Below are 12,028 nucleotides of genomic sequence, written 5' to 3' on the forward strand. Positions count from 1 at the left end.
GAACAAAAGTGGTTCTATGTGCTAAACAGGTGCAAAATTAAGTTATTAAAAATTTAACATCAGAGATGATAAATATACAAATAAAAATATTTGGTAAACATTGATGAGACAGAAACACAATAATACAATATTAAACAAGAATGTCACAATGCAAACTTCACTGATAGACCACTGTTTATTTGACTTTTACAAAGCTCTATGACTAATTCATAGTTTTGAATTAATCCAGCATATATTACCAAGATCTGTTGTCAAAAATGAATTTCTAAATGTTCAAAAGACATTTTAAGATGCAGTTATTCATCTTCTGCAATGGTTAGACTAGTCACTAGATTTGCAACAACCTCCTTAGTTATACATGTATATTTTTAATGCAGTAGATACAATTCATTATATCTAACTGCAAAAGGATATGTTCCATAGTTATCGTCTTTATTTTGGTTCTGGTTTAGTTAATAAAGGGATATGAAGTTTTTCAAAAAAATACATTGTCCTTTTCATTTTAATTTTATTTAAGTTGCAGACTCAACATGCTCAAGTTTTCTGCTGTCTGAACCCTTGGTCCAGTGACAAAATCAATTAGCAATTTTAAATGTTAACTTTTCTGCTTAAGTTTGTTGATTATATCTTTGATATTACATAGTGTAAAATACATATTATTTCTGGTATATTAATTGCAATATATTATAACAAAAAAAAAATATGCAAATTGATAGAAAATAAAGGGAAAAAAATAACAAACTTATGGAAAAAGGGGGAGGCTAAAAAAAATGTCTTGCCTATATATCTACTCATAAACTTAAATGGCCAAAATTCGCCGCCAAATATGTGGACTAGAAGTTACACTAGGAGCGTCTTTATGCATTTATTCCTAATGTAGGTAAGACCCATCCACTTGCAAATTATCTGATTCCAGTTTATATAGGGAGAATCATTTTGGAATATTTATAACAGGCTACAATAGACTAAATAGATACCACCATCAGAGAGGCCAATTACTCATACCATACTGTGAATGTTGTGAGGAAGATAACACAGAACACTTTTACTTAATTGTTTGAGATACCACCAGGTAAGGCAGCAACCATTTGATTTTCTGGGGGGGGGGGGGGGTGGGGCTATGGTTTTTTTTGGAAAAAAAAGTTTGTTTCCAGTTTTTGGAGAAAAAAATAATTTGTTTTTGATTCTGAGAAAAAAAAAATGTTTGTTTCACCCTCAGCTACCACTATATGTAATGCTAAATTTGAAAGAAAAAAATTGTTTTCAACTTGTCGCGAAAAAAATAGATTGTTTTTCGCCACAGGCGAAAAAAAAAGTTTGTACAGAAAAAAAAACCATAGACCCCCCACGAAAATCAAATGGTTGCTGCCCAAGAGAAGAAAATGAAAAAATCGGCTGGAGAATCAAAACATCCAAATAGATCTAATGTTGGACCCTCTTAGCAACAGCAAGGAAAAAGACATAAAAAGGAACAGCAGATATAATTAGAGAATAGATAAAGAGTTCTGGGTGATTTCTAGATTCACTCGCCCCTGAAAAAACCTGATCCTGAGCCTAAATAGAAATTATAGTACTAATATGAAAAAAGCTAGCACAAAGAGACCCGAGTTGTGTACATTTCATAATCTTTCATATGAATTAAGCTGAAACTGTATATCAGAAGAAGAAAGTCAAATAATATTGACCTTAAGATCAGGATAAGGATTCATAAGTTATATTTGCGTTCTTCTTTGTGCTTTGTACAATTGAATTCATCTTGTGGTTTTAAGACGCTTCAACCATTGTTATTTGTCAGCGTCACTAAAGCGTTTCAAACCGTAGCCTTTTTGGTAACTATCTCAAGCACTTTATTTGGGTTTATATGGCCATAATAACCACGTGACAATTTGTTTACAGTTGTTCTGGATGATTCACGAATCGCCAAAATTACACCCTTCACTAGGCTGATTCATACAAGATAAAGCTGCTGATCGTGACAGAACATTGAAATACCTTTCACATGAGAACACAGTCGGTAAGTTGTTTTTAATTATAGAAATATATTCATTGTCAATACCTCTCTTAGTCTTAGTCTTTATCAGTATCAACTATCCATACTAGTCTATATATCTATAGTCTATAGATATATCTGGATACATACTATAATATTTATATGTTAGTAGTGACCACAAGATCAATGCAAGTTTATTAATACCTGTGCAACATCAGACTATATACTGAAATTTAAAAAAAGGATTAGGCAAATAATTGAAAAAGTTAAAGGAATGTACAGACAAGAATTCCGTAAGTAAAATTAAATAAAAAACAAACAAAAACAGATAAAATTATGTATAAGAAATAAGGCAACAACTTTTTTGGGATCAATCCTTAGTCTGATGAAAAATATATTTGATTTAGTATTGTACATGACATGACTATTGGATCAACTGAACTTGGCGACCACAATACTTGTATATAGAGAGGCGGTAGAAGGGGTACTGATCCCGTAATCCTGGGCTTAAAAACACGAAATCCCAAGGTCCCGAATTTAAATATATTTAAATCCTGACATCCTGAATTTCGAAAAAATAATTCTTGCATCCCGAAAGGGTCAGTCCCGAAATCCTGAGCTTTAAAACACCTGATCCCAGAGTCCCGATAAAGGTCCTATCCCCCCCTCTATATATACATGTAGGGGACAATTATATAGAAGAAGAAAACGAAGATATATAAGTATTATACTATAACACTGTTTAACAGTATTATATATATCCTAGTATTGTTTTATTATTTAAAATATAATTACACTAATTAGTATGATGATTCTGAAGTGCTTGATAAACTAAGAGTGTTATCATGGTTATGGAAACACTTTGGTCATGTCAGGGACTTGCTTGAGTATGACAGATTTTTTAAAGATTGTTCAATATGTAGACTGATATACAAAAACAATGTGTTAGTATTTTCCATATACTTATATAATCATGAGAATCTTTTTTATATTTTCAGAAAAATGAGAACTTATAAAGATAACTTTAGAGGCACTAGTCATCTATTGCCAAGTGAAAGTTGGAGTTCAGACAGTTCAAGACCCTCGTTGCGATGCTATGATTACCCACCATGCCAAACTGGTACCAACATGTGGAATCCAGTTACAGAAAATTTGGCGAGACCATCATTACCAAGAGAATTTTCTAGGCTTGGGTTTGATAGTGGAAGAGATAAGTACATAAGGGATGAACACTTCTCTCCTTATTCCACATGTACATCAGATTGGGAATCAGATGGGCACAGACTTTATAATAAAGCAAATAATGGGAAACTTTCTAAACCTTTTCCTACCAGACGAGTTCAGCATGAGGCGCATGATCGATTAGTTCAAATACCAATTCAGCATTATTGTAGTCTATCAAACTCAAGAAAAAAAGAAAATAAAACTCTTCCAAACTCACGGATTCCAGAATATAAAACGCTACCCACTACAAGGAGGAGATATGTGAAATATTGCGATAATTATGTTGATTTATCCGATGAAAGTGATGACATTTACAGTGAAAGTCTTTCTGATGATTCAGACTGTGATATAGCTCCTTTTGTAAACAGAAATATAAACAATAGTGGAACAGATGTAAAGACTAGACGAGGTCGATCAACTTCTAACCCTCGTACCCAACCATATTCCATCAATACTAGAAACAAATCTCCAAATGTGGAGACAGACTGCAGGTTAGATTCACCACCAAATACTCACCCTTCTCGTATAATACCTGCTTCAGATGATATTCGAAGGTATTCATCAAGACCAGGACAGCCAAGGTCGTCACATCCAGGTATAATTTGTTTATCTGATGATGAAAATGACAGAAGCAGTAAACGAAAAGATAGAATAATGTCAGCTTTACCCTCTTCAAGTCAGTACGAAAATGATCTTTCTGAAATTTATGATGTTGATATCACAAACCAGAATAGAAACTTGCCTTCATCATCAAAGCATAGATCTACTGAGAAATCTTATATCATTGGAGATGAAGATTTCCACAGTGGCAAAATTTCAGGTGAAAAAAATGCAGGCTTAAGTGAAAGAGCCATCTATATTGATGACAAAAAACAAAGTTCATTAAGGTCAAATACTGATTCTGATGGAAAAATTATGGCTACACCAAGTTATCCAGCCTACAATATGATCCGAGACGTAATCGAACCTGAACAGAGACAAGTTGATTATATTCGTGGTGATGGCAACTGTTTCTTCCGAGCTTTAAGTAAAGTGATATACAACACAGAAACTTGTCATGAAGAACTTCGCCAAACAGTTGTAGACTTAATGGAAAAGTATCCAAAAGATTTTGAACAATTCATTGATGGGAAGTCTATACATTCACATATAATTTCAATGAGGAGAGATGGGACATGGGCAACACAAGCAGAAATATATGGTGCTGCAACATTACTGCAACGTGACGTATATATGTTATCACCAGATCATTCAGGAAAATTTTATCGCTGGTTGCTTTTTTCACCCAGATTTAAACAAAGTGATGTTGATTGTTTTGACCAATGTTACATAACTTTATGTCACACTAACGGGAATCATTATGATAGAATAGCTCCCCTAGTGGGCAAGTGTAACTGTGCACTGATGCCACCTCAGTTGTCAGGGGCCAAAGGTCATGTGGATTTGACAACAGAATCGGAAGAGGATTTATTAATAGTATAGATATACATGATCTTTTACAATGAATTGTATATATTATAATGTGTTTGTGCACTGACTTGCCGTTTTAGTCTTTCAGGTTTTTAAATATACATTTGTAATTCAAGCATTAAAGTGATCATGTATCTATTATATCTGTTATACAAATTAAACATAGAAAAATATTTGTATTTTAATCTGAGGTTATGTTTTATTTGTCTTGCCAGTGACATGTGCACTGATTGTGAGATGTGAGACATACACATACATATTGTGATGTTAATCTGGCAGCAGTTTTGTGAATTATTTGTAGAATAAAATTGAGAATGGAAATGGGGGAATATGTCAAAGAGACAACCTAACCAAAGAGCAGACAACTTGAACAGCCAAAGGCCACCAATGGGGCTTCAACGATTAATGATTGCATCTGACCTTAACCTCATTTCATGGTTTATTGTCGAGCCTGCAACTATTGTTGCAGAAAGCTCGACATAGGGATAGTGATCCGGCGGCGGCGGCTACGACGGCGGCGGCGGCGGTGTTAGCTCACTTCTTAAAAGCTATATATTTTAGAAGGTGGAAGACCTGGATGCTTCATATTTGTCGAGCCTTCGACTTTAGTCGAAAAAGCGAGACATAGCGATCCTACATTCCGTCGGCGTCGGCGTCGTCGGCGGCGTCAACAAATATTCACTCTGTGGTTAAAGTTTTTGAAATTTTAATAACTTTCTTAAACTAAACTGGATTTCTACCAAACTTGGACAGAAGCTTGTTTATGTTCATAAGATAGTATGCAGAAGTAAATTTTGTAAAAATAAAATTCCATTTTTTCCGTATTTTACTTATAAATGGACTTAGTTTTTCTGCCAGGAAACATAACATTCACTCTGTGGTTAAAGTTTTTGAAATTTTAATAACTTTCTTAAACTATACTGTATTTGTACCAAACTTATACAGAAGCTTGTTTATGATCATAAGATAGTATCCAGAAGGAAATTTTGGAAAAATAAAATTCCATTTTTTCCGTATTTTACTTATAAATGGACTTAGTTTTTCTGCCAGGAAACATAACATTCACTCTGTGGTTAAAGTTTTTGAAATTTTAATAACTTTCTTAAATTATCCTGGGTTTGTACCAAACTTAGACAATAGCTTGTTTATGATCAAAACATAGTATCCAGAAGTAAATTTTGTTAACAAAAAAATCCATTTTTTTGTGCATTTTACTTTTATATGGACTTAGATTTTCTGCCAGGAAACAACGCATTCACTCTGTGGTTAAAGTTTTTAAAATTCTAATAACTTTCTTATACTATTTTGGACCTGTACCAAACTTGGACAGAAGCTTGTTTAGGATCAAAAGCTAGTATCTATAAGAAAATTTTACCTGTGTATCTGTATTTTACTTATAAATGGTTATAAATCTTCCAGTTTACATAACAGACAGTCTGCAGTTAAAGTTTTTAAAACATACTGTATTTTTACCAAACTTGGACAGAAGCTTCTTAGAATCATAAGATAGTATCAAGAGGAATATTTTCATTGATTTTATTCCTCTTTTGTTGAGCCTGCGATTAACAGCATATTAAAGTAGGCGAGACACTGGGTTCCGTGGAACCCTTAAGAATTTTTTGTATATAGATGCCTCATGTTACTAAGTTTCCGTCAGTCACATGTCCATTGTCCTTGACCTCATTTTCATGGTTCAGTGACCACTTGAAAAAAAAGTTCAGATTTTTTGCAATGTTAAATTCTCTCTTACTGTAAGTAATAGGATAACTATATTTAGTATGTGCGTACCTTGCAAGGTCCTCATGCCCGTCAGACAGTTTTCACTTGACCTCAACCTCATTTCATGGATCAGTGAACAAGGTTAAGTTTTGGTGGTCAAGTCCATATCTCAGATACTATAAGCAATAGGTCTAGTATATTCGGTGTATGGAAGGACTGTAAGGTGTACATGTCCAACTGGCAGGTGTCATCTGATCTTGACCTCATTTTCATGGTTCAGTGGTTATAGTTAAGTTTTTGTGTTTTGGTCTGTTTCTCTCATACTTTATGCAATAGGTCTACTATATTTGTTGTATGGAATGATTGTAAGATGTACATGTCTAGCGGACAGATGTCATCTGACCTTGACCTCATTTTCATGGTTCAGTTGTTATAGTTAAGTTTTTGTGTTTTGGTCTGTTTTTCTCATACTTTATGCAATAGGTTTACTATATTTGTTGTATGGAATGATTGTAAGGTGTACATGTCTAGCGGGCAGATGTCATCTGACCTTGACCTCATTTTCATGGTCCAGTGGTCAAAAGTTAAGTTTTTGAGTTTTGGTCTTTTCATCTAATACTATATGTCATAGGTCAACTATATTTTGTGTATGGAAATATTTTATGATCTATATGTCAGTCGTGCAGGTTTTATTTGACCTTGACCTGGTTTTCAAGGTTCATTGCTCAGTGTTAAGTTTTTGTGTTTTGGTCTATTTTCTTAAACTATAAGCAATAGGTCAACTATATTTGTTGTATGGAAGCATTGTTAGCTGTACATGTCTGCCTGGCATATGGTTTAACTGACCTTGACCTCATTTTCATGATTCATGTTAAGTCTATGTGACAGTCGTAATAAAGCTTTAGATTTAGGAGTATCAACATAATATCAATGATTAGTAAAGAAGGCGAGACATTTCTGTGTGTGCACTCTTGTTAGTCAATGTTCATGTTTTGGTGTGTTTCCCAGATACTTTAAGCAATGTACAGATCAACTATATATGGTGTATAGAAATTCAATGATTGTAAGATGTACATTTTACATGTCTGTCTTCCAGGGTTCATCTGACCTTGTACTCTTTTCATGGTTCATTTTGTTTTCCTGGGTAGTTCTGTTCTACAGATATTAGATGTACATGTACAATGAATTAGCAGTGGTAAACTATATTTGGTGTACCAGGTATTGATTGATTAGATTTTCTGTGTTTAACGCCACTTTTAAGCTCCTCTTTTATGCTATTTTGTGGTGGCCAGTTTTTATTGGTGGATGTAGCCTGGGTGCCTGGAGAAAACTTGAACCTTCAATAGGAAAACTGACAATCCTAGTCAATTAAGATTGCAGTCAAGTGCACCTGCCAAGGGGATTTGAACTCACGACCTCAGTGTTGACTGGCAAGGGATTACAGTAGTAACTACTAAGACCATTCTGCCTCCAAGTCCTATATTTGGTGTATTGTAAGGTGAACATGTCAGTCTTACCTGTATGATCTGACTTTACATTATTTTCATGGTTCAGTGGTCTTTCTTAAGTGTGTGTTGTTAGGTTTTATGGATTAATGATTGTAAGATGTACATGTCTGTCTGACAGAATTTAACATTATTGATTAATGTCATTTATCTCAACATCAAATCAATCATTATCAGTTAAGTCACTGTTACATTTCAGTGTGTGAACTTATGTTCCATGTCATAAACAGTATACGAAAATAATAAGATATGACCGCAAATCAGACAAATGACTGAAGCTATCTACCATAGACCAACAAATGAGAATGTGAACAAGTACAATTTCACAGGTCACTATTTGGTCTTTAAAAGTGATATACTACTATACTGGTGTGTGGTATATTTCAAAAAAGGACATCTGGCTGCCGTTTGTTTATGTGTTACATATTTGTTTTTCGTTCATTTTTTTATATAAATAAGGCCTTTTATAGCTGACTATGCGGTACAGGCTTTGCTCATTGTTGAAGGTCGTATGGTGACCTATAGTTGTTAATTTCTGTGTCATTTTGGTCTCTTGTGGACGGTTGTCTCATTGGCAATCATACCACATCTTCTTTTTCATAATAACCATAATTCATTGGAATTATGGTACCAGGCGTGTGACAGGCGATAAAAAGTTGCAGCATTAAAACTGTTGGTGATTCACTTACCTAGAACAATGGACAATGGTGTAACAGGAAAACAGTAAAATTAACACTTACATATGTTGAAAAGGTTTTGACTCATACTATGGACACTAAATATAATAAAATAACAAATTGACAAAGCCACAACAGGCCAATCTTGCAAGTACTGAAAGCTAGTTCAAAGTCCATTTTGAACAATTAATAAACCATGATTCCCAGAATAAAATTTAAGTGTATAGTTGTATACCAATAGATTTAGTGTGAAGACAACATTAGCAGTCTCAAAGAGTATTGACCTTATTGAAAAACAACATTTACACATGAAAACAAACTGATCAAGGAAATGTACTGTGTCAATTTGAGAACTGGTCAAATGCAGTGGTGTGTAATAATTTCAACAAGGAACACAACATGGTTCTTTGGTCAATGTTAAGTTCTTGTGGTTAGCATAGTTAAGTCTATATTTCTCAGATACTAAAAGTAATAGGTCCACTGTATTTGGTGTAATGGAAAGATAACATGGATAATTGAATATGGTTTCTCCTTCTACTTAAGTAAGGAACCAAATTAATATTGACTGTGTATGGAGCCTGAAAAACTATGTACAGTTTTGGGCAATACAGCAAGTCTTCTCAAAGTTATTAAAATTTAAAACATTCACCAATTTACAATTAAAACTATAAGCAGGCTGTGCTGCTTACTTTCTTTTACTTTTTCAGAGCAGCTCTGAATCACTCCATCGTGTTGGCTCAAGTATCATAAGTTTCATAAGTACACTGTTGGTAATGGCTGAGGTAAAGTAAAGTGATATACAAACACAGTAACATGTCAAGAAGAACAGTCTTCATGGCTATCTTGTGCATGGATAAATCCCAATACAAACAATTAATACTACAGTTGACCCCCTCAAACTGTTTCTTATATCTAAAGGGAGATAATTCAATCTTTGAGAGTAGGTTAATCCTAAGCTTGCTTTTATTTCAATTTGTTCATTGAAGTGAAAGTCATACAGTAACATGCATTCCCCCACGTTTGTTGATTAATAACAAGACAATATAATATGTAACAGTTTAATTTTCTTTCTGAATACATATCTCTGTTGACCAAACATCCATCTTCAAAGCTACAGTTCTAATCATACATCAAATGGGCTACACAAAAGGTGTGAATATAAATACTGATGGTAACATAATATGTTAGTGCTTCTCTTGTTTTTAAAAGTAAATTTTAATGTGTCTTTGTAAACCTGGTTTACATATAAAAGTTACACCTAAGAAAGAATTTAAAACCAAATAGAGATGTTTTTTTCTCAAAAAATCTTTAAAAATAATAACTGCAGTGACAAGTTTCATGTAATTTCTGAAATTTGATTGATTGTTGGTTGATTATAATATCCAGTGGCAAATTGCCAAGGATGTATAAAGATGTATTAAAAAAAAAAACCAAAAGACTAGACAATCAATTTGCATATTCCTTAAATTATGTGTTGAACAAACAACTAAAGTAGAACAATTTTGTTATTTATAGATCTGCCACCACCCAAAAAAACAGAAAGATATATTAAGAGATCTTCTACATATCGACTAACTCCTGGCATAACTATAAAAGGTGTAATAATTTTATACATATAATAAATGAAATACAAATGTATAAAATACAGAGATGACATTTCTCCCGACATTTCAAATCACTCATCATAGGGCTTTGAGCAAATTAGAAGTGCAAAGGGTGAAAACTCTTTTGATCAGATTAATTTATGTGTGCTTCAATAAATAATATTTTGTGTATTTTTTATGAAATAAATAATAAAGGATGACTTATCATATCAATTATATAACATAAAAAAAATAATTCATAAAACAAATCAACTGTTACTGATGAACTATTCTGTTAGTATAAGTACAGACAGCACTTGAACAAATATGATTACATTAAGTTATATTCATGTTTTTGTGAAATGCATATTCATTGTAGGTATTATATACAAAATGCAATGAAGAATGTGTGTAAAATAAAAACTTATGTCGCTTTAATTTTGATTAGTCGAATGTAACATTAAAATGAAGGAATATTATTGAACCAGGTGCTCCGCAGGGCGCAGCTTTATACGACCGCAGAGGTCGAACCCTGAACAGTTGGGGCAAGTATGGACAAAACATTCAAGCATGATACAGCTCTGAATTTGGATTGTGATCAAATTTTTGACATTACATGGTTTTTTTTTACACAAAACAAATGCCAAGATTTTACAAATCAATTAAAGATTTCTTCTTCAAACTTTTTAAATCTAAAATTAAATAGTTGACACAGCATAGGTTTCTGACACAGAATGAATGTGGTCTAATGAACTTAAAAGGTTTTTTTTGCCTTTGAGCAAATCACTATGCTGTTGAATATTAATCCTCTCAAAAAAATGTTTGAAGAAATTTTCTTTTTATTTATGAAATCTGAAATGAGAAAAATTTAACCCCCCCCCCCCTTTTTTTTCACATCCCCGTTTCCCTTTTTCAAAACTGATATCAATTCAAATTTCTAATGGAGTTTGCAACAATAACTACTCATTTAAATACATCATAAAATATTAAGATGTAAAAAAACTGCTTGTTATCACTGAATGGTATAGATTATTTAAATTTATCAGTTGGTAGTAAAAAGTGTATATACATTGTATATTGTATATAACAAAGATTTAAGTTGATTCTGGACAAAGAAAGATAACTCCAATTAAAAAAAAATCTTGCTATTGCACAAATAGGATATTTCTTGCTTACTATTCTGGACAAAGAAAGATAACTCTAATTAAAAAAAAAATTGCTATTTCACAATATTGTGCAATTAGATATTTCTTGCCATTGCACAATACTGTGCAATTGAAAAGACTTGCTATTGCACAATACTTAATATAATAATTTTAGATCCTGATTTGGACCAACTTGAAAACTGGGCCCATAATCAAAAATCTAAGTACATGTTTAGATTCAGCATATCAAAGAGGCCCAAGAATTCAATTTTTGTTAAAATCAAACTTAGTTTAATTTTGGACCCTTTGGACTTTAATGTAGAATTTGAAATTTGAAAACAGGACCAAAAATGAAGAATCTACATACACAGTTAGATTTGGCATATCAAAGAACCCCAAGGATTCAATTTTTGATGAAATCAAACAAAGTTTAATTTTGGACCCTTTGAACCTTAATGTAGACCAATTTGAAAACTGGACCAAAAAAACTTCAATAATCAAGAATCTAAGTACATTTTTAGATTCAACATATCAAAGAACCCAACCGATTCATTTTTTGTCAAAATCAAACTAAGTTTAATTTTGGACCCTTTGGACCTTAATGTAGACCAATTTGAAAACGGGACCAAAAGTTGAGAATCTACATATACAGTTAGATTCGGCATATCAAAGAACCCCAATTATTCAATTTTGATGAAATCAAACAAAAGTTTAA

At 32.8% G+C, this 12,028-nt stretch overlaps 1 protein-coding gene across 2 annotated transcripts; it reads left to right on the plus strand.

The window, feature by feature from the left end:
* The first annotated feature begins 1,862 nt into the window (after positions 1 to 1,862).
* On the plus strand, positions 1,863 to 4,869 carry LOC143080682 (uncharacterized). 2 transcript variants are annotated; one of them, XM_076256659.1, is made up of 2 exons: positions 1,863 to 2,014; positions 2,989 to 4,869. In XM_076256659.1, exon 2 carries the CDS (start codon positions 2,993 to 2,995, stop codon positions 4,694 to 4,696), a length of 1,704 nt encoding a protein of 567 aa, XP_076112774.1. In that variant the 5' UTR covers positions 1,863 to 2,014; positions 2,989 to 2,992; the 3' UTR covers positions 4,697 to 4,869. The 2 variants fall into 2 exon arrangements, with proteins under 2 accessions (XP_076112774.1, XP_076112775.1); XM_076256660.1 differs by lacking the exon at positions 1,863 to 2,014 and adding an exon at positions 2,033 to 2,283.
* The last annotated feature ends 7,159 nt before the right edge of the window (positions 4,870 to 12,028 follow it).

Source organism: Mytilus galloprovincialis, chromosome 6, assembly GCF_965363235.1.
Source record: "Mytilus galloprovincialis chromosome 6, xbMytGall1.hap1.1, whole genome shotgun sequence".
Taxonomy (NCBI): domain Eukaryota; kingdom Metazoa; phylum Mollusca; class Bivalvia; order Mytilida; family Mytilidae; genus Mytilus; species Mytilus galloprovincialis.